Genomic DNA, 23,754 nt, shown 5'->3' with positions numbered 1-23,754 from the left:
AAATTATTTAATATGATATTTTTATAAACAATGGGTCTCAAACTAATTATCAACGGACAAAATTAATCTTAAATTTATTATTATTTTAAAATATATGTTTTTTCGATCAAATTAATTGAATTTTACTCAAATACGTTTAAAACTTGATTTATATAAACATTTTTTTAAAAAACGACAGGGATTCGCTTTAAAATAAACAAACCAGCCAGATGTCAGCTGTCAAAAGTAAAAAATAATTTTCTCTACAATGCTGACTACTGACGTATCCTAAAAAATAGACACGCAAATAGGGGTTCCAGTAATTAAAAAGTAAACTCCCCGCATTTGAATTTCAGTGGGTAAAAAAAAAAAAAAATATTTTAATGAACACCCATTAACTTTTTAGTTAACGCCCGTTAACTAAAACTATTGAATTTTAGACATTTTCAAATATTATCAAGGTTTTTCCTTAATGACCTTTAATCAGTCTAGTAAAATTATTATTATGTATACAGGAAAATTAAAATAAACATTTAAAAATCATTAGGTAAAAAATGCGCTACTACGTAACTACAAAAAAACATTTGTAGGACTAAAGTATAAAAAATGTGCACAGGAAGACAAATATTATTATTAAACTTTGATGGAGATAAAAGTATACAAAATGTAAACATATTTTTATAATTTTTGTAATCTTGTGGGAAAGTCAAATATAAAATTCAAAATCTAGTTATTGTAAGACATATTCAGTATAGTAACATTTGCAAACTATCTATAAATATTTTGTTTTCAGTACTGAACTTGTGGGCTTTACCCTTTCGATTTTATGTTAGGGGATTCATTTAAAAGCTATCGGGTTGTGGTCATATGGCTAGTGTCTTGGACTCAAGGCTCAAAAGTCCGTGGTTCGAATCGCATGCTACCCAACTTGATTCCTATTTTTTAATAGTGAGTTATTTACAGGTCGTTGCAAATGCCCCTCAAAAGAGAATATTAAAATGGGTAAATCATAAGAACGCAAATATTTATTTTAGACAAAAAAAAAACAAAAATCATTGAATTGAAAAATTTTGCTAAATGCTTTTTGATTTTTTAAAGCTACGAGAGAACCCTTTTAATACCCTGTCATCGCTCTAATTTTTTTGCCTCCTCTTTCACAGTAGTAGCCGCTTGATTGTGGAATAATCTACCCACTAATGTTAGAGACGCCCCTTCTTTATTTACATTTAATCAAGATTGAAATGTCACTATCTAAATATTTAAATTTTTCCTTTATCCTTCTTCTTTCTTTCCCATCCCCTCTCCTCTCTTCATAGTAAAGTGTTATTTTTTTCATACATGTATTTATTTTTGTTAATCTTTGCTTTTAATTTTTGTATAAAATTGTAAGATACAATATGTCCATGTATTTATAATTTTCTCAAACTGAACGGTTTGGGTAGGTAGGAAGAAATTGCCTTAAGGTAATATGCCCGCCCTTATATGTATATTTATTGTATATGTATATAAAGTGTCAAATAAATAAATAAATGATATGAATGGAATGTTTTAGTATTTCGGTAGATTGGAATAGAGAAGTGATATTTTTAAATTTTATTTACAGAACCCGATGTGCACGGAAACAACATGCCTAGGAAGTGTTATGGGTATACCCGGCCGAGGGGATGAGCCGAGGGACGTGGCAGAAGTATTCAAGCAAGCTAAGGAGTTTTTGGACCAGTACTTTACTTCCAGTAAAAGGTATTTTGATGGTTTTTATTGCCCATTGGTTTTTCTAAGCCAATTTATAGGTTTATGTGAGCCCTAACAGATTGGAGTTAATTAATATTTATAACACTTAATGTAAGCTGTCTTAAAAAGGTTTAAATACGCATAATATAGGCAGACATGGCAAGTGTGTCATCGCGAGTCAGGAGCGACAATACCGCTTGCTTCTTGAATGTATGTATTATATAATATTGTATTTTATATATATACATTGATTATAAATTCGTCGAAGAGATCGCATTTCAACCGCGATCAGTCGGCTTTCATCCTTCCTCTGCCAGTTTTATATTTTACTTCCATAGTTCCGTGTTGGGACTAAAATTCCGTTGTGCACTGCCAGTTTAGCTTTGACTTACATTGTATATAGAAAGAAAATATAAATTTGTTTAAAAAAATATATATGGTTAAACAAGTGTTTCTATAAATCCACCGTGGTAAGCAAGTAGTAAAGAAAATCATATAAAAAAAAATTACAGGCTTTAAAATATTTAAGTATACAAAAGAATTTAGGAAAACTTGTATCAAGTAACTATAACAAATATTTATTAAAAGCAAAATAAATTTTACTTTAAATACATAACACATAGTAACAAAATATAAAATAATATGCCTAGACTATTTACAACAGATTGAGATTTAAATAACTGCCTAGGGAGGAAATCCAGCCTGTTTGAATGCATTTGGACATACTCAAAGCATTGTTAAATTATAATGTGTTCGTGGTGAAAGATTAATGGCAAAGTAAAACGCATAATATAGGCAGACATGGCAAGTGTGTCATCGCGAGTCAGGAGCGACAATACCGCTTGCTTCTTGAATGCGTGCCCTTGCCGTAGGAACACATCGACAGTACCGTTCAATGGGATTCGTTCACTGTTCTGAGGATCCTCAACAGAGGAGAAAAGAATCCGACGTTGGTTTTATAATTTGCCACAGCAAAGACAGGAATGGTACGCAAGTTATGGCGAGGTACATAAGGTTTATCTGAGCAAGGATATCATGGGCATCCATACAGTTAGATATTAATTTGTGCAAGAATATCAAACCAGCCAAAATCCTTCTCAATTCTAAACTGATGATATGAAAGTATTCTAGACGATCAGATAGCTAATTTTGAAAGGATTTGATCCAATTCTAACTAATAAAGATTTTTTAAAAATCATTTAGTAATTCATCTATGGCATGATATTATTCAATTTATATTGTGTTGCTGGAGAAACATGCAAATTATTTATATTTAAAAAAAGCAACTACGTCTACAGTCCGACGTTTTGACTTCGGTTAGTTTCACCCAGAAATTAGCCGAAACTTCGGCTCAGTCGAAACCTGCGATCGGGGTGTGTCGGATTACATTAATAGCATCCGTACGGGTCGAACAGGCGTTTTCAAATATCCCCACCACTGATTTTTAATATTGTCTTATGAACAGATTTTTGAATTGGTATTTTTAATTTTGTACGGAAGTATCCCAAGTATACATTACAATTCATGCAAAAAAGTTGTCATAATTAGATATATTGGATTGTTGTCCATTCAAATAATTTGTTATTGTATGGTATATCACAAAAAAATAAAAACTAGTGATCACGTCACTCGCCAGATAGCAGCTGGACGCTCAAATATTGCGTTTTTTTCTGGTTCGCAGATTTGGCGTTGGTATTGTGTTATCTTTAGGTTCTTTGCCACCGAAACCCAATACAAATAAGTGCAATAACCTACCTTGTACTGAGATTCTTAGCACCTTAATATTCCAACTTCTCTCTTACGGCAGGTTCTATCAGATCCTTAGGCCAGATGGGCACTTGTAGGTTTCTTGACTACAAATTCGTACGATAACACGACATGACTTATTGATAGCTAAAACTAATTCTTAGCGATCGCGCTGGGAAAATTAAATCACATGTACATTCGTTGACAGCTCAGTTCTTATTACAATATTACATTTTAGTTATTTTAAAACATTTTTAAATTTTTTTTTTTTTTTACAGGACTCACCAAGCCAATGAATATGGCTTGTCTGTAAAGATCCTTTACAATTAATCATATGATAGTCCTACATGGTTTTATAATAATAATTACTACTAACTTAAATATAGGGAGTGAAAAAAAGTACATGTAATTTATGCTTTCAAAAAAATAGTTAGAAGATGTAAAAAAAAAGCAAAAAATAAGTGAATGATAACGCAATTTTAAGATAAAATATAAATAAATACAGAACCGGAGTACCAAAACAGAAGTGTGTACATATTTAATAGGCACAAAGCATTTTATTAAAAAAAAAATATTTATTAACATATCCATATCTATATCTATATCTGTTACGTTCACATTCGCGGTTGTGTCATTTTTTTAAAGCCAAATAATTGCACATTCATTAATTCACTCATCATCTTTACTATTTATTTTTAATTACTGTTAAATTGGAGACCTAAACACAATTTACAATGAAAAAACGCCTCACCTTAAGCAGCGAGGCGTACGTTCGGTGTGCTGTCAAAAATACACTCTTGTACTATATAATCTGTGAATACACTATGGCCGCCATGACACATTCGCGGTGTTGCAGTGCAGACAACATACGCGGTGTTACATTTTGCCCTTTAAAATGACGATGAATAAAAATATTTGACATTCTGGGTGTGCTCATTTATGGAGAAAAAGATAACGAATCGAATGGTATCAATAAATCACTTTTGAAAAAATGTCGAATTCGCGGTGTTGCATGTCGAACGACGATATGTTTCGGTCGAAACTAGAACAGAATCCGAAATTCGGTTTTGTTTTCAGTTTCGGCTGAAAATCTTGTTTAGGTCAAAAACGGTCTAATTGTACAAGATGTATTTGTAATAATTATTATAACCTGTCATTGGCTGGTTTAAGTGGCAACTTTACACGCTATTCTTTATTCTGCCTATGTGAAATTAAAGATTCACAAAGATTAATAGATGAAAGAATTGAAGGAATATAGATGTACAAAATATTATTAAATATTTGTATATAACCACTTACCGACTTTTCTATGTATACTTTTCTGTTTCGAGACGTACCCGGAGGTAAGTGGTTATATACAAATATTAAATAACATTTAGTTAAATGTTTGACCAAAAAGTTAAAGCTTCAAATATAAAGAATAAAGATCTATGTTTGAATATAGATATGTTCAAAAATAGGCAGAATGGTGAATGTTAGACAGTGTGTAAAGTCGCCACTTAAACCAGCCAATGACATGTTACAAGCCCTGTAGATCCCTTAAGTTCTATATTCCCTTCTCTAAAACATTCTTCATCAATGTTTTAATGTGTTAACGTATACAATTTACATGTATAAAGTACTTCTAATACTGCTACTTTGCCATTTCCACGTAGGGGTAGGCAGAGAAAGTGGACCGCCACACACGTCTATCCTGGCATACATTCCTAGCTTCTACTCCATTCATACATCTTGTCATACATACCCTTCGGTTCTGTCTGCTTTTGACATGACCAGACTTAAGATTTTGGTTTATCTGTTCATGCCACGTCTTCCTCGGTCGCCTTCGTCTCATGTTACCGTTCACTTTCGCCATATATATTTGTTCTACCACTCTTTCGTAGTCTATTCGTTCTACATGACCAAACCATCTCAGAAACCCTTTCTTTATCTTATCAATTATACTTGACTCAGATTTACACTCTCGCCTGATTTCATTATTCGTAACCGTCATACATTGATTTTTATATATATACATTGATTATAAATTCGTCGAAGAGATCGCATTTCAACCGCGATAAGTCGGCTTTCATCCTTCCTCTGCCAGTTTTATATTTTACTTCCATAGTTCCGTGTTGGGACTAAAATTCCGTTGTGCACTGCCAGTTTAGCTTTGACTTACATTGTATATAGAAAGAAAATATAAATTTGTTTAAAAAAAAATATATGGTTAAACAAGTGTTTCTATAAATCCACCGTGGTAAGCAAGTAGTAAAGAAAATCATATAAAAAAAATTACAGGCTTTGAAATATTTAAATATACAAAAGAATTTAGGAAAACTTGTATCAAGTAACTATAACAAATATTTATTAAAAGCAAAATAAATTTTACTTTAAATACATAACACATAGTAACAAAATATAAAATAATATGCGTAGACTATTTACAACAGATTGAGATTTAAATAACTGCCTAGGGAGGAAATCCAGCCTGTTTGAATGCATTTGGACATACTCAAAGCATTGTTAAATTATAATTTGTTCGTGGTGAAAGATTAATGGCAAAGTAAAATGATTATTGGTTCTACGTCTCACTTTAAAAAAATGTAATTCACGCTTCATGGGGTATTAATTAAATCTGACACTGATATCTAAGCTAAATTCTATGCGAACCCTGATTAATAACCTAAAAATATGCGAAAGGTGGTTGGAGTGTTCTGGAGTTGATAAGAATGGATAAAATCGTTGCGTTGATGGTATTTTTTACACATCGAAAGCTCGTGAAAGTTTATTTACAGGCAATTTCTGAAATATTTCATATTATTATTTTGTGATGTAGCGATTTTCCTATAAAACCTCATTTATCTTTCTCAAGGAAAAGATTAAGACGTTTGAGAATAATAAAATTCTCAACAATATTTCACACCCCTAGAAGTACACTGTCGTATGTCAAAATCAGCCATTTTGGAGGAGAGAAAAAACAAACTTTTCAACATTTAATAATGCTTGTAACTAAATATATATTGAGATGATAATGATCAGTCATTTTGTGGAATTTGCTTATTTGACTGCTAAAGTATGAAAATAACACTCTAGTGTATTCTTCTTGAAATTTTAATTTTCAATATTAATTTCAAAGAATATCAAAGTTTGGGGTATATCTCGCTTAAAAAAGTCGTGCAAATACGTGAGTATTCCTTTAAGAAAGAGGCAAAAAATATGTCACATCAGTGTTCTTCAGAAAGTGCGAGTTGGTTAACCAATTTTGCTAATTTGTACAGATTGTACGTATACTATAAAAAAAAATTGTAAAATTGACCATGTTAAAAAATATATTTTGTTTCCTGTGATTTACCCTATTCTGCATCCAGGTAGATGAAGAATTCAGTTGAGTGTGTGAAATAGAACCTTAGTCGAGTGTTTCTGACTCAATGCGTACTATCAGGTAAAAAATCTAGTGGATATAAGTCTACTTTGTCGTGTAGTGGTTGACGTGTTTGTTTACCATTCTGGTTCTGGGTTCCATTCTTGGGTGGAGGTAAAATATGGATTTAAAAGGTTTTTTTAAACTGTAATTTTTCATTATTCCTTTTCTGACACCTGAAGCGTAAGACTGATCACTTTACCTTTATGTCACAGATGATCAAACTACGCTAGTTTATTAATTTAGTGCCCTATTCCTAACTAATTGATAAGTTCAAAAGATTGCAGAATATTTGGACAAATTATATCTTTCATCTTCGCAAATTGAATACCACGCGCAAATACAGTGGTTTAGGACCAGGCATATGAGAAAAATTCACATTCTATCACTTCTTTACAATATTTTGAATAATCCCACTTCGCCTGTTTATCTGAGACAGATCTTCCAACCTTTATCACAACATGGGCTATCTCTTCGTTCTAGTAACGAGAAATCCCTTTTAATATCAATTTACCGCTCTAGCAAATACAACTCGTTGAAAATGGTCATAAAAATGAAATATTTGGTCAATCACAAGAACGCAAATATTTCTTTAAAAAAAAAAATTGCGTTTTTCCTTTCTCCTTATTCTTTTCTACCTATTTTCCCTTCTCTCTTCGTAGTAAAGTATAGATTTTTAGTTTATTTTTGTTTCAAATTGTATATAAAATTAAAATTTGTATTAATTAATACCTAGAATATGTCCATATGCTTCATATTTTCTCAAACTGAACGGTTAAGGTAGGTAGGGAGAAATTGCATTAATAAATTTTGCCCCCTCTTATACGTATATATAATGTATATGCATGTAATTTTTTTAATAAATATGCATAACTTGAAAGGTAAATTATTATTTTTTTTTTTTAAAAAGATTCGCTTTTTTTAAAATTTACATTTAATTTTTCCAATGCCTCTATCGCCCTCAGAGCAACCTAAGTATATAAAGTAAATTTGTCTGTCACTCTCAATACAATTTTCCCAATTCTGACGGTTATATGGTATGTTAGTTCATTAGCTTGTTAGTAAACCGGAAGAAACAAGTCCAATCGGGAGAACCAGATCCGTTATCACCCTTTCATTGGTTAAATAATTATAACCTATTAGGCCCAACAGAAAATCATTGGTCGTAAATTCGTTCTATTCCTAACAAAACCCTATTTAAGGCGAAAACCTAGCATCAACCTATTCAAAACCTATTCGAATCCTTTTTTTATATTTAAAACCTTGTACAATAAGTTATGAGACTCTTTTGGACGTTTATAATTTATTATAATCGAGGAGAGCTGCAATCGGAGTATCAATGCGGGGCACGCCATTGGGTTTGGATAAGGGAATTATTATTATGATGATGACTTTCAGAAAAAATAAATAAAATCAGGTTGTGGACACGTGGCAGCAAGGCAGACTCCATACTAGAGGTCCGGAAAACCCTACTCCAGCCGATCATTTATATTCTTTAGAATATTTTCTCAAATCACTGAACCGCAAAATTGAGACATTTTTCTAGGTGAAATAAAAACAACAATCCAAGTGGATAAATATTGCAGTTCCATGTTCAATTTGATTGCATCATTTTAGAATAGAAGAATCTAAAGTTTGTTGTTTCATAAACGTGTTTATTTGTAACAATTTTAAAATTTGTAAAATATGACAAACTATGAATACCAATAAAAATATATGAAATGGATTGAGAATAATTAATTGTATTTTCAAAACCAATATGGATATTGTGACATGTTTGGCATTGATAATTGGGACGTCAAGATTCGTGACGATATTAAAAAAAAATCAAATGGTTTAGAACCAAGTGGAAAATGAACACGTATCGTGACATATTAGAGGCGTGGATAATGCAATGACCGTTTTTGTGGGAATTCGAAATTCCTATTAGGTATATATTTGTTCAAATTTGTTGCAACATTTTTAAAAAGGTAATATAGAAATATTGGAGTTTTCACCCTGTGTAACACCAACTGAACTTTTTTTTTTGTAAAACTGGCCCTGAGTCAAAAATTTTGACTCTGTTTTTAGTCGCTGTCCTCATGACTGAGGATCGTGACCCTTTGTGCCTTGCGGCCGCCCCGATTTCACTTCCAACTCTCTATTGACTGCGCCGCACGCAGTACTCCAACTACTTAGGTACCTGCCGCTATCTTAGCCTGATCGGTCCATCGTGTAAGGGATCTACTTCTTCCTCTTTTTCCTTCACGCCACTGATTACAACCAACCGCTCCAGGCTATTATCATTGCTGCGCTCAACGTGTTAAAAGAATTGGAGAATGTGTCTTAGACAAACATTAAACAGAGTCAAACTGTAAAGATTCAACACCTGACCGATGAAATCGTTGGTACGTCTAGCTGTCTACGAGATTTTGAGCATGCGTCTCCAGCATCACATTTCAGAAGCGTCAATTCTTCGTCTTTCCACTGCTTTGATGGCCCGTGTTTTTGCAGCATATAGGAAAATGGAGTGGACCAAACTCTCGACGAGCCTTATATTGATACTGCTATTTACGCCTCTATTTATCCAGATTTTGTCGAGCTTAGACATGGTACCTTTAGCAATGGCTATGCGATGTTTGATTTCTCCTTATTTCAATTCGTTATTAATTTGACATCCGAGGTACAGGAACTCATTTGGAATTTCTAGACCATGGAATGAGTTTTTGAGATTACCAAACATCTGAAACCGATTTTGAATAATTTTCTCATAATATTATGTTATGTTTTATATTAAATAATATTATGGTAACAAGATCATGGGATGGAATGGTTCTTATGAAATTTGAATAATCTTTCTCTAATGATTTTGTAAGCATTATAGTTGGCGTGTATTTTGTACCTACGTAAATGTGGTATTTAACCCTTCTATTACTCTAAAAAAACATCCGCGCGTTCCGGCGCTGTGTAGTCAATCTTTTAAAATCTGAAAAATGGAACACCCATAGGCAATCGCTTCAATAAACTGTGTATTTGAAGTCAATAGTGACAATATTTTAATAGTAATCACTTAAAACATAATTTGTTTGTTTATTTGTTTAAATTTAATGTTGTGCACACAGTGCTATGTTAATATAAATCTAGACAATATTACGAACAAAAAATAAACCTAACACAGCACCAATTACGTACACAACACAATATATGAAACAACTATCTAACAGTACAACAAGATGTAAGAAGAATTTGTGCTTTGTGTGAATTTACTAGTGATTGTGTTTTTATTGTTGTGAGTATGAAATGTAGTGCGTGGAGTGAGGTGTATGGAGTGATGTGTATAAGATGTGGTGTTTATGTAGTGTGTATTCTGGTAGTACCTAGTTTAGTATTAATTGTTTCTGTTTATTTTCAAAGAGGCTAAATGAATAATAATTACAGTAACTTTAAACTTTAAACTTTAATAAAGAAAAGAAGAAGAGAAAACAGACCACCCTTAGCAGAACTCCGAGAGCAACTGGCGTTTTTTGGGCAGTAGTACAGTAAGGCTAGCATCGCGCGTGAAATCGACTTTCTCACTCGTATATCCATAGCGCCGATAGTGAAACGTAAAGCGTATTTGAGACAATCGTATATTTAGTAACTTTACTTCATCGCTGCGACAATGCGACAAACCGGTAAGCTTTTGATTGTTGAAACGGGTTTCATTTGCTAAACGTCAAAGATAATATTAAACCAATCTTTGTTATTTTGTCTGTGGCGAACGCATCTACTAATACATTTTTTTTCTAAGCTGTCTTCCGTAACGTAATGTGAACTGATTCGGGTACAATTTTCCATGAAGGGGACCTTGAGTGTAAGTGCTTTAAATTACTTTTATTTTTGCCGATTTAGTGTCTCTAGACATCCTATTAATCATTGATTGAAAGTTATAGTTTACTTTTTTTATTTTAACAATTTTATAACCTATTTTCGATGCGAAAATGTTACTTTTATTCATGCGTCACGTTTTTGCTAGTCAGATTGATTAATTTCGAATAATTCAAAAATCAAGATTATTAATCTTATCCATAAATTTATCATTGCACATTATAAAATAAGGGCAACAAATCGATTTTGTAGAATATATAAATCAAGAAACTGTTACGTGGGTGTCTTTCGAAAACTTTCTGTCGATGAGGTTATGGCTGGAAATGGAAGCCTCAATCACTTATTCTGATAAATAAAACCAAACCGGAAATGATCAGGACTTGAAATTGAACACCCCAGACTATTGAAGAAACTGGCCATGACCACCCTTTTCAAGATAACAAAGTTCACGCTTCGTCATACTTCTTATTTGCAATATTTCTGTAAAATCAAAAAAATTAGAATATTTTTTATTCAGAATAGCTCAATCAAATGGTGACTTATAATATTCCAACCAAAATTAGTTTAATAAGAATTTTAAATGATTCAAGAATTAGGTAGTAAAATAAAAATAACATGAATGAAGGTTTAAATTCTAGCATAAAAAATTCACATCCTGTAAAAAATAAAAAAATGCATTAAAAAAATTTGGTCTCTGATATATTTCTGTTGTACACTTTGAGCCTAGTTATTCCTGTCATGTTCTAGCGTTATAGTCAAGCCGGTGTCGATTGGTTTTGGATATGGAGATCGCGGGTTCGATAATGCATTTTCGGACAAACGCGTTCAATCTTCAATTTAAATTTTATTTATATATCCTCCATGAACAAATCGTTGCATTGAATACGTGATTTATCTCTAATTTATGATAAAATGCTTCTCCTGTGCCCGTGAAGTATTTATTACTTATTAATAAATTATTGAAATTGATTAGTAAATGTATTTTTTACTAACATCTTTTAAGTATTTAAGTTATTATATTTACGAAGATATAAAAGTTATTAGATGCAATGTGAACTGGCTACATATTACTGGAAAAGGAGAGTTAAAATGTTTGGAAAATCCTCCCTTAAGTCATTTTCATTATGTGTTATTTTGAATAATAAATGTAGTGGATTCATAGAAATTTTACTAAATTCAGAATAATGTTTGTGAGTAAATTGAAAGGCACGTATGGAAATAATGTTAAAAATACAGCTTCCACAATAAGATTAATTTGAGCGTGTTATAATTAAAACATCTATATTTTTTTTGACCTTGCGCGCACATTATGTTAAAAATAATATTGATTTTTTATCAAACAAACAAACAATTTTGCTATTTCACCGTGGGAGAGGATTAAACACCGCTTTTTTTTTATTTATTTGGAAGTTCAACAAGTATACATAAAAAACATACATTTTTTAAGTAAGCATAACTAACGTTCTTTATATATATATTCTCAATTACAGAACTCCACCATCTTTCATATATTATATAAGATAAGTGTGTGAAATCAATTTAAGTAAAGTGAAAGATAAGAATAAAGATTGATTTAAAGAAATAAAATTGAGTTAAACATAAGAAATTAAATTTTTTTTTTTTAAATAAAAGAAAAGAAAAATTAAAAACATATAAGATATAATAAAATCGACTAAAATTAATTTACAATGTCTTTACTCTGTCTTTGGATTCAGACCGGCTTCATCTACATTCATAAATCTTCTAATGCACGTACGCCGATTATTACGACTTTGGACATGCCCATCTCAAGTATTTGTTGAATTCGGTCGTGCCACGTCTTTCTGGGTCTTCTTTGTTTTCTGCATTTATCAAAGTTCTCGTCGAAAATCGTTATTGCCGTTCTTTCGCCGCCCATTTTCTCTCTTTTCTACATATTCAAACAAACGCAGCATTCTTTTCTTGATTTTATCGATAAGTCTTGTCTCAGCCTTACATAATATACGGATTTTCAATTCAAGCAGTAGTCATTTTTTTAAATGTGGCCAGCAAATTCCAAAACATTGGTATTGGTGAGACATCTCACGTGTTCTCTTATTCCAATGTTAAATGAACGCTATGTTTTCCTAAATAAAAAGCTCTAATAAGAAACTAGTCGGTTATAACTAAACGAATAAAGTGGTTCATGGAACAAAGTTATTTTATTTTTTCAAAAATATTATGTACAGCAAAGTTAGTGCTGCAAATATCGAAAATAATAAATAAATAAATTTCGCACCGCCTAAAACCCCCGCATTCTATTCAAAATGTATGAAGAGATGCCAAAATGTATGAATAATGAAAAGAGTTCGCATGAATTTAATTAGAAATGTTATGTTTACTGTAAGATGATGTAAATAGATATGTTATGAAAATAAGCCTTAATATAAGTTAACATACTATTTGTAATATAAGCAAAACTTTAAACACCGGCCGAATACACATAGAATTTATCCTGTGCCCGGCCCATTTCTGTGAAATTTCATGCTTTCTGAAGTTTCTTAAAAGTGACATAATTACGAAAATGCTGGGTACAAAAATTGAAACTTTTCATATTTATTTAAAACAATTTAAAAAATCATTTTTGTAAGATAATTTTGCCAACATTGGCCTTTATAGAGAGCCACATTGGATGTTCGCACATATTCAGGGTCTCACTCCTTTGTTTGTGCTTCGTATCCCAGAGCCGTGTAAACACGTAATTATAATAACCATGCGTTGTGTTCTGGTCCCATGTTTTTACGTAGTTTACTAGGAGCAAAAAAGTACTAAAAGTCACAAGATAATGTCAATAAAATGCACTTTTTAAAATAAAATGCACCACGTGAAAATACGGGACCGGGACACAACGCGTGGTTGTATAATCACGTGTTTACATGGCTCCGGGATACAAAGTATTATGAAATAAATATTTTTAAAAAATATTTAAAAATTGATGTCGCAATAATTGTCGCCTCGCTACATCCTTACTTGCGTCTCCAGTGTGCTTACTTTTATGCAGGTATACGGGAGTGATAAATAATATTATACCTATATATTATCACCATTTTAACGTGAAGCAATGCTTGTAACGACACAAATGTATGTTCTGTGTTCGGCCTAAGAATCAATGATTTTTCTCGTTTTCATAATATTGCTGAACATTTTTCCCATTATTATGTCAGCTGGTTTTCATTCAAAATTTATTATTCATCCTTCATAAATTGGTTTTGTCTTGCCAGTTTAATTCTTATCCAATTATAGAGGATAGAAATTTTCCAAGTTTTCAAGGACTGGTGATAATGCAATTGGAGGGGGTGATGATATCGTTCTTAGCTGAATTAATTACAACAGATCAAAGTCTTCTCAGAAATTACAATTGAATTACAAAAGGATAGCTTTGCTTCACATCTCGAATATTGATTATGTATATTTGAATATAAATAAATAATTACTATCGGTTGACATGAAATAAACTTTAAATCATCTAGTAGTTTTACACTTCCATGTTTTATTGTTCGTAAAGCGTAAGAATCATTCCTGAAACGTTGCGATTGTACTGTTGTGTTCTGTTTGTTTATTCGTCAAAAAAATCATTTTCCCTTGTGAGTATGAGGCTTTTAAAGATAAAAGTCCCATTTTTTTTTATTCAGTGAGGAATCAGATAAATTATTATAGAAAAATAATATAAAAAACATTTTGAAACTTAAAATTAGATACTTCAAAAAGAGAAGTGAAAACTATTTTAAAACCAATTAAAAAAAAAAAAAATATATATTTTGATGCAACGATAAACAAGTATTTCGTGACCAAACCTTTTATCTCTCCGGTCAAACTTTTTGTCCAATCTGTTTAAATTGAAACAATTTTATCGAGTGTAAGATGATGTCTCTTTGTGCATTAATGACAGCTTTTGCAATATTCTCGCTTCGTGTTTGACCTTTCAGTGGCAAAAATCCTTAAAGTTCTTAATTGAGACCCGTTGACAAAATAAGAAAAGAGTGAAACTGTGGTTGTACGAGCCACACTCAAGTGGCTAAAGAGCCACATGCGGCCCGCGAGTCGCGGTTTGCCGACCACTGCGTTAGCCTATAGTGACGTCACATGGTTATATACAATTAGAGAATATACATTTGATACAGATCTGAAATTCGAATACGTAACCAAAATAAAAAGCAAACCAAACTAATCATAGATAAGTCAATCATGTAAATAAAAAAAAAAAAATCAAATCTATTGTTTTTGACATTCCACCTTACCGCCTACTTATTTTAAAATATTATTGCCCATGCGTTTTTTTTTTCGATGTACTTTTTTAATTTGAGTAAAAAAAATTTTTGGTTTTTTAACTCTCATCTCTTTGGCTTCTTCTATGCAAAAAACGACGTCAATCGGTTGTTCCATTGAGACGTGAAGGCAAAACAAACAAACAAACACACAAACACATGTTCGCATTCATAATATTGGTTTGGATAGATAGATATAGATTGACAACGATTGGTAAGTTTGTATTTTTTTGTATGATTTGTAAGACTCTTTCCATATCCCCTCTTTTCCACCTGCTGACAAGCCTCTAAATAGAGGCTAAGCGGGTTATTATTCCTTAAAAAAAATATATGAAAAGAAAGCCATAGCAAAAGATCTCCATGTATGTTCAATCTTTAAAAGAAAAGTAAGATGATCTACTCTATTAAAGGTTTTCGCATTGTCAGTTTAGATAACGTCTACCAGAATTTTATTTTTAAGTTGAGAGAAAAGTTTTCTTAAGCTAGGGTTTCCTAGGACAGCGGTGCCCGTATCTTAACGGCCGTAGTGAACGGTGATGCGGTAGACAGCACTCGTAACGGTGACTAGAGAGTGGTTTCCTAGGAAAAAGGTATTATCGACACCATTTAACACCGTTTTCCAAGGAAATCACTTTCTAGTCACCGTTACGACGGCTGTTCACCGCATCACCGTTCACTACGGCCGTTAAGGTACGGGCACCGCTGTCCTAGGAAACCCTAGCTTTAGAAAGTTATGCAGCTGTTCAGAAAAGTTTCATGGCAAATGGGTATAAATTTAATAATCATTATTCATTATATTATTTAAAACATTTTGCTGAATACTGGAAGCATGCAAATAGTGCGATAACTGTCGATATTTATTTCCACTTTTATCAATCGGTATAATACTTTTTACTTGTATTGTATTTTCACTTGTACGGACACTTTTCATAGTGTGATTAAAATAAGAGTGATAGTAAGACGCAGTTTTTGAGCGCAATTGATTATAAATATCCATTGGATGTATCCGGTCACCACGAGGACCGGACCTGGATCGTTATTTGTATCATATATTTGGATGTATTCAATGTCTTTGTTAATGAAAATGCTACTTACATTGTCATCAGCAATAAAATTGTTTGGGTATAATCTAAATTAAATGAACTGCGTACGCCAGTTTCTCTGTCAAAAACGAAATTGAAGTATTCAGAGAATTCATAACCGGTTTCAATTTATTATTTAAAGGAGTAACTTGATTTTTTTTTTTCTAGAAGTTTGTCAGCAGGTAGAAAAGAGAGAATATGGAAAGAATTTATGAATAATACACTACATAAGACATATAACAAATCTTTGTTCTTTTTTTTCTTTTAACTGGTAAGAATCGAACCCGCGACGCCAGTTTCAAAATTGGCGCCTATTAATGATTTTAATAGTGTAAACACTTCTTCCATATACCCGAAAACAGTTTTAAATACCGAAGGTCCTTCTATCGGTTTGGCTCAGCCTAAAAAAAAACATTATTTTGGTCACAAATCAAGCAACTTAATTTATAATTTTTTTATTTTAATTTAATGATCCGCGATTTTAATCGAATTTGACTCCGTTTTTTTATTGATCCTTTCACCATGTGATTAAAAAATTATATGTAGGGCTAATATCGGATATTGTCATTCTTCCGTATGACAAAATTGCAATTACGAAAATAGTAGCAAAACTATTTATTCTCTTGTATAATCTTGTTACAAAAATCCATTAGCATTATAAGATTATTATCACCATTATTCTAACGCTATGGTTTCTTAGGAAAGCGGTGTCATTATCTAGCGGTCGTAATATACCTTGATGCGGTGGGCGTAAAAAAAAGGTTAACGGTGTCTAGAGATGTGAACTTGAGAGAAAGCGGTGTCGTTCTCTGGCGGCCGTGACAGTTTATCTGTAAAAAAAATTGCGCAAAGATAACCGCCAATGATCTGTCATATTTTTCAGTAGTCATTACGTTAAAATCAATTATATAGAAATAATATCATCATAAGAAATAATTTGATGTACCTACTCGTATAAAAAAACAGTATTATAACAGATGATAAACTTTTTTCTTGTAATAAAAAAAATACATTTGAATATTTGTATAATAAACAAAATATGCGTATTTGGTACTCGTATTTCAAATGTTGTCCTGATAATTCTCCACAAATGTTGTTTTAACTGGGCTCTTTTACAGCCTTTGCTCTTCACAATATACAAAACTTCATGATTTGTTGACAAAATCAATAAAAATTTCGTCAATTTTACTAGTCCATATCGCGTTTGCACCAATTTTGATAGCTTTGACAGGCAAGAATGTTCACCGCTACACGAGATGTTTAACGTTCTGCTCGCAAACAACGCTCTCTGGGTAACCACCGCGATTGATTTGTACAGACAACGTTTTATTAATGTCATCCGCCGCCACATGACAGCCGCTAGATGACAGCACCGCTCTCCCAGAAACTATACCTCAACCTTAGAGTATAAAGACCTCAACTCTACCGACGCCTTCAACTGATTAAGTTACACCTAGGCATAGTGATACAATATGGATGGGAATACCATCCTTATTCTACCGCTATAATAATGATGGAATTCCCATTCGTATTATACCACTATGTCTAGGCGTAACTTTATACCAAGTTTATAAAAAAAGTCTTGAGATTGTATTATCTTACACAGTGATGACTTTCTTAGACCTACAAATTATTTTTATATAAAAAATGTTCGCCATCTCGCCGACTCAGATATACTTAAATTAAATTCATCTTAACATGGATTCGATTTTCCGCACATTTTGTCGTTATGTTGAATGCAAATACCTCTCTGCAGGAATCGGTTTTAACTCTCGAAAAATAATTTAGGCGTCAATATTTACTCGGGAAATTACACATTCTTGGCCCTTCGATATTTGCACGAAACTCCAAAGTCAAAAATTAAACATGCTCTCGAAATGAAATTCACAAGTTATTAGGACGCTAAGGCATGCGTGCCACCAAACGACTAATTTACTGAACAAATATGAACTTTCTTGCTTAATTAGGGTAAATTATTACTCTGATTTGTTCACTCGTTCATTGTGTCGTTTGTGCTTATGACATATATTCATTTCATCGTTGAATCTTTAAATAATCATTATTTTCATTCGTGCATGTAAACATTATAAAACATCTCATTTTTACTAGTTCCACATAACTTCGTATTTACACTTTGTAACGTCACGTTTCATTCAAAATACCACATAGCTTGAAATACCGGTACTTAACAATAACATTTTAATACGTAGCGATTATTTTATTTTTTTCCACAATTTATAAATTGAATTATATGATGAAGGCCTGCTACAAAGCAAAATACGTTAACATTCCAAAATATAGGTATCTTTGAAGAACGAGAAAATAAAAATCATGACGTAATGTAGTTACAAAAGAGAATGAGTAATTACTCTTATTCATATTCTTAGTGGTGGGGATCAGTGCTATGCAGGCTCCTGACGTCACTGCAACCTATAAATATCTATTGTGATGGGAATAGTTCTCGTCCTCCAAGCCCAGGTCTATAAAGAACCTGGCTACTGTGTGGAAAGCGAGAGTTTACATTTTGCTGAACCTCCCCCTCCAAGCGCAGATCCGTAAAATATTGGGCTATTGGGCAGGGGGCGAGCTCTTTAACATCTTCAGGATTGACCAGTGGTCTCCCGAGGATGAGGCTCCTTTTATGATGTAAAGCATCACATTCACATATAAAGTGTGTAGGTGTTTCCTCATCTGCACTGCAGAACTTACATCTAGAAGTTTCAGAAAGGTTCATTCTAGCAAGGTGTTTGTTCAATATGCAGTGCCCTGTAAGGGCTTTAGTGATAATACTCACTTGATTTCAGCTGAGCTTAATTAGGTCAAAAGCCAAACTTTGCTAGTATCCTTTTATCAGTTCCTTTGCATGGTGCTGACCAGGTATTTTTTTCCAGAGCATTACACTCTGCTTCCTGGCCCATGACCTAAGCTCGTCACGAGGAGCACATTTAGACAACCCACTGTAGGGTTCAGGGCCTATTAAGGCGGTCTCAGCTCCCAGCCTTACCAGTTTATCAGCTGTCTCGTTACGTCGATGTTTTAGTGTCCAAGCAATGTAGCGCCCGTTGGCGCTGCAAGTAATCTTATTTTTTTTAATATTTTGAATTGATCTTGACAGAGTTCAGTGCTTTTAGAGCAGCCTGACTGTCTAAAAAATATAAACTATTTTGTTTTTGTAATGTTTGCGCAAATTTTCATAGAGCCCTAGGCTAATGGAAAATCTTTTTGTGGGTCTAATTCCGTGTATACCAGCACCTGCTTGTCCATGTTTCTTAGAGCCATCGGCGTACCACACAATGTCTCCTACCCTGCAGGGTAAAGGGTTGTCAGGCAGACATTGTTCCCTATCAAGTATAAGCATCATAAGATGCTTTTGGAAGTTCAAATCCACAGTCATTTCATTCGATGGCATAGTCAATATCGGATTATCGATGACGTATTGCTGCGAATATCTTATAGTTCTAGATTTAGGGTTGGCATTGCCTGACTCCATTGCACGTAGCATGGTCATGTCCGCCTCCACCTGCACATGACTGTGTAGATGATTGAGGCATAACATATCTTCCATTGATGTAGTTGGAGTAGAGCACATTGCTCCAGTGGTAATGCTGCAGGCCATTCTTTGTAGGGAATGATTAATTAACAATAAAAGTAAATAAAAATAGAAAAAAAAACTAAAAATTTACGAAATATTGTAAAACCCTTAAATTACAAAATATCTTTGTAAGTTTTTTTCAGACCAATACTTTCCAAGATACAGGTTTAAACGTCAAAAAGATTTTATTAAAATAGCAGAAAAGCGGAATTTACACAAACTTTTTACTAATTATCCGTAAGTTGACCAACCTAAAGTCATGATCATCGGCATCATTCCATGTCCGCTCTCTAGTTGGAGCATGTGGTGTTCCCAAAGATTCACCACGCATCTCTGCCAACTCCTGTGCAACCTCACAAGTCTAGTTCGCATCTCGTAGTTCTGACATGAAATTCCAACTAAGTTACCGGTGGACGTCCAGGACGTCGAGAACCCGATGCCTTCTAAAGAAGGAACCCCTGAAGTAGCATTATGTGATAAAAAAATATTTTTAAACCATAATGAACACTGTTTGAAGTATTTGTAATACCTACCACCTGTATATTTGTAAATTTCAATACTTGAATCTAAACACGCGACTGCGAGCAAAAAAATATTTTAAAAACCATCAGCGGAACGTTTTTTAGATGCTTTCAAAGTATTAAATAAGTCATGATGACATAGATCATAGGTCAAAAGTTTGAGTTTGCTATTTGCAATATTATACCCTCTATCAATTTTATTTAATAAGAATTGCATGTGAAAGGGAGCAAATCGACACTATTCAATACTAAACAATATAACCAACAACTATATGGACATGGTATAAAGGTAACAAATATTTTATAGATATATTACTTTGAAACCTAAATGGAAAAAAACACACGACGGTTACTGATTGAAAGCGACATTTTTTAAGGAATTTTGACGCGAGTAACGATAGATTAAGGTCACAAACTTAGGATATTATTCTTAGGTCTCACAATCACTTATTATTAGCGTAATACTGTTTACATTAAGTTCCCCTAACAGACGATCGAGATATGCTACAGTTTATTCAATAATGTAGTTCTCTATATGTCACTGGGTGTGGGTAAGGGTTTGACCATGATGAGGAAGGGCCACTAAGTTGACCAGCATTGGCAAACTTTAAAACCTTATTATTTTAACATCAAAACAGCTTTATTATTATTAGCTTTGTTTGTGGCCGACACTGCACCACTGTTATACTATTGTAATTGGTACGAAGAAAGCTCAAACTGTGCGTCTAGGTAAGATAAACTAAGTAAATGAATCGGAGTGGTCCTGTGGCTAGTGTCTTGGACTCACGGACCAATAGTCCGTGGTTCGAATCCCACTCTACTCCAACTTTATTTCCATTTTCTAATAGTGAGTTATTTACAACTCGTTTAAAATGGCCCTAAAAATGAAATATTTGGGTTAATCGTAAGAACGCAAATATTTATTTTTTCCATTAAAAAAAAATATAAAATTCTTCTTTTCCACGGTAAAATTACCGTCATACATATATGAAAATAACCGATATTTTACTTCGCCTTTTGGTAAAATTACGTAATTTTACATCCAGAATTACAAGACTTAGTCATTGGTTGATTTTAAGAGAACTAGTGACGTCGTTTGAAGTAATTAATTTTTATAAAAATCTTTTTTGTTGATTTTTTTGCTGATTTTAGATAAATTTATCCTCAAAATGAAATATTCTAGTATTTGCCGAACGTAAAAAATCACTTTTTGTATCCGATTTCTTAATGCACTGAACTTCACATTACTTTTCGTTACAAAAACACCTTTTAAAATAATAAAAATCTCTTCCTTAACGGGCATTGAATCCAAGACCTCTTGCATGATAGGCTAACACACTGATCATTAAACAACAAGGCGGAATCAATGGTAAAGTTTTATTTCAATGATTTGGAATGTAATTGGCGTGGTAGATTTCAGAATCGCTTTAATTTCGGTAGTTTAGTCTAGTTTTGATGTTCTTCTGTTACCAGTTGTGCAAACAGAATAAAGGGAAGGGGTAGTTTTCAAAAACGCTAACACCTGCTTTTCCCCGATACCTCTACCCTACATTTACAGGGAGGTGGGTTAATATAAACCCCAACGTTGACGACAGCAAACAATTAAACTACCCAAAGCCACACTATGCCGTTACTTAGCAGATCAGAGTCAAGATATTTGTAAAGACTTAGCATTTAATTACAGTATTATACCGAACTTACAAGTTAATTCCACGTTTTGTGTTACGGTGCCAACCGATCTCCTAAATTTATTCCTGAAAAGCACTCTTTTGTACTTAAAACATTACACAAATGTAACGAAATCCTGAGGGTGCGCAATGGGAAAATTTTTGCATTAAATAAGATATTAAAATATATTTTTTAAATAATATTACACCCTGTAAATGATTTTTATCACTAAAAATTGTGTTGCTTTTAATTGCCAAATATCTCCTTTTTGTTTGAGTTTATATTTTACTTTTACTTTTTATGTTTATTCATTTATATTTGTTTTATTTTTCTTATTCATACTAGTAATTACACGTATGTTTAATTTTTTAATTATAAATGGTATATTCTCTAATTTATATTTGCTCTTCAATTTTTAATTATTATCGCTATATTTTCCAATTTATATTTATGTTTTATTTCTTAATTACAAATGCAATATTTAATAATTTGTATTTGTGCTTCAATTTTTATTACTATCGGTATATTTTCTAATTTATAATAATTTTGTCTCATTTCTTAACTTTTAATGGTATATTTTCTAATTTAGATTTATGATTAAATTTTTATTATTATTACCTGCATGTTTTCTAATTTATATTTATATGGATTATTTTAAATGTTATTACTATTCTTTGAATTTATTAAGCATCATTAAATGAAATAAAAAAAACACATGTTAAAAAGAAGATCCTTCCTAAACACAGGAATTTTCTAGCTAGTTGGGACCTGAAACAAAGAAACTCTGTTCATTTTAAAACTGTGAAAAAAAAAATTCAAATTTACTATAAACTAACTATTCTTTATTTATGGAATACGTCAGTACAGATAATCAAACCTAAGTATGGCCAAAAACCCCAAAAAATGCCTTAGCAGTAGGCATAATAAAAAGTCAAACAAACATGTTAATTTAGAAAAAAATCTCAATTCAATGAAGAACATTATAAAGCCAATAAAAAACTATTTGTATTTGTTCTGTTATTTACTTAAAAATTATTCAGCTTCAATGATTTTGTGGTGCATGATTTTCATATAAATTAGTATCGAGAGAACCAAGTGAATAATAATTATTTTTCAAACGAAAACTAAGTATTTTTAAAACATCGGTTTGAAATAAACATCAAAGAAGGATGGACGTTGAGTTGCTTGAGGTATTGTTGATAAATCTGCCTATAAAAAATGTGTTTTTGTGCATCGTATTAACTAACTCACCCACGCTCGTTACCCTACTTCCTCTCATTAATTAAAAATATTTTAAATACTTCCAAATCTTTGAAGACGAGAACTAAGATGTATATTGAGACACATATTTGAATTTCAAAACACATTCTCAGCATGTAACAAAAAAAATATTCATTTGTGGGAAGATTGCAAAATGTCATAGATTTAAAGAACAGTGTTCTAATATATAAAACAATCATATGTCCACACATAAATTACTTTTCTTCTATTCTTTTTTTATGTAATGAAGGAGAAATTAAAAATACACAAATTCTTCAAAATTAGGCGATGAGGATTATACTCAAAAGAAATATCTATTCTAATGTAGAAATAATGCACAAAGAAATTGGCTTCCTCACAGAAAAGCAGCAAATTAATTATAATGTGGCAATTTTTATGCGTAAAATAATTAAGGGGATGAATAAAATAAAAACAATAATAAAATTAAACCAACAATGTCATACATATGAAACATTGGATAAAAAAAAAAAAAAGATTACCAATAAGGAGAAAAACAGAATCTAAAAACTCTTGTACAAGGGATTGAAGTTGTATAATGAGTTACCTGAAGGAATAAAGGAGATAGAAAAGATCGAAATATTTAAAATTAATTTGAAAAAATAATAAATAGTTCTTTAGATGT

At 32.2% G+C, this 23,754-nt stretch overlaps 1 protein-coding gene across 3 annotated transcripts in view; it reads left to right on the top strand.

The window, feature by feature from the left end:
• Positions 1 to 23,754, top strand: part of Nos (Nitric oxide synthase) — a 436,979-nt gene that overhangs the window by 231,385 nt on the left and 181,840 nt on the right. For all 3 annotated transcript variants that reach the window (XM_088241938.1, XM_088241932.1, XM_088241947.1), the window contains one exon: positions 1,583 to 1,719. In XM_088241938.1, coding sequence (XP_088098064.1) covers positions 1,583 to 1,719 — 137 coding nt within the window. The remainder of the gene's footprint in view (positions 1 to 1,582; positions 1,720 to 23,754) is intronic.

This window comes from Micrasema longulum, unplaced genomic scaffold, assembly GCF_059751315.1.
Source record: "Micrasema longulum isolate JH-2025_06_02 unplaced genomic scaffold, ASM5975131v1 h1tg000133l, whole genome shotgun sequence".
Classification (NCBI taxonomy): Eukaryota; Metazoa; Arthropoda; class Insecta; order Trichoptera; family Brachycentridae; genus Micrasema; species Micrasema longulum.
This window is presented reverse-complemented; position numbering and strand designations above follow the sequence as displayed.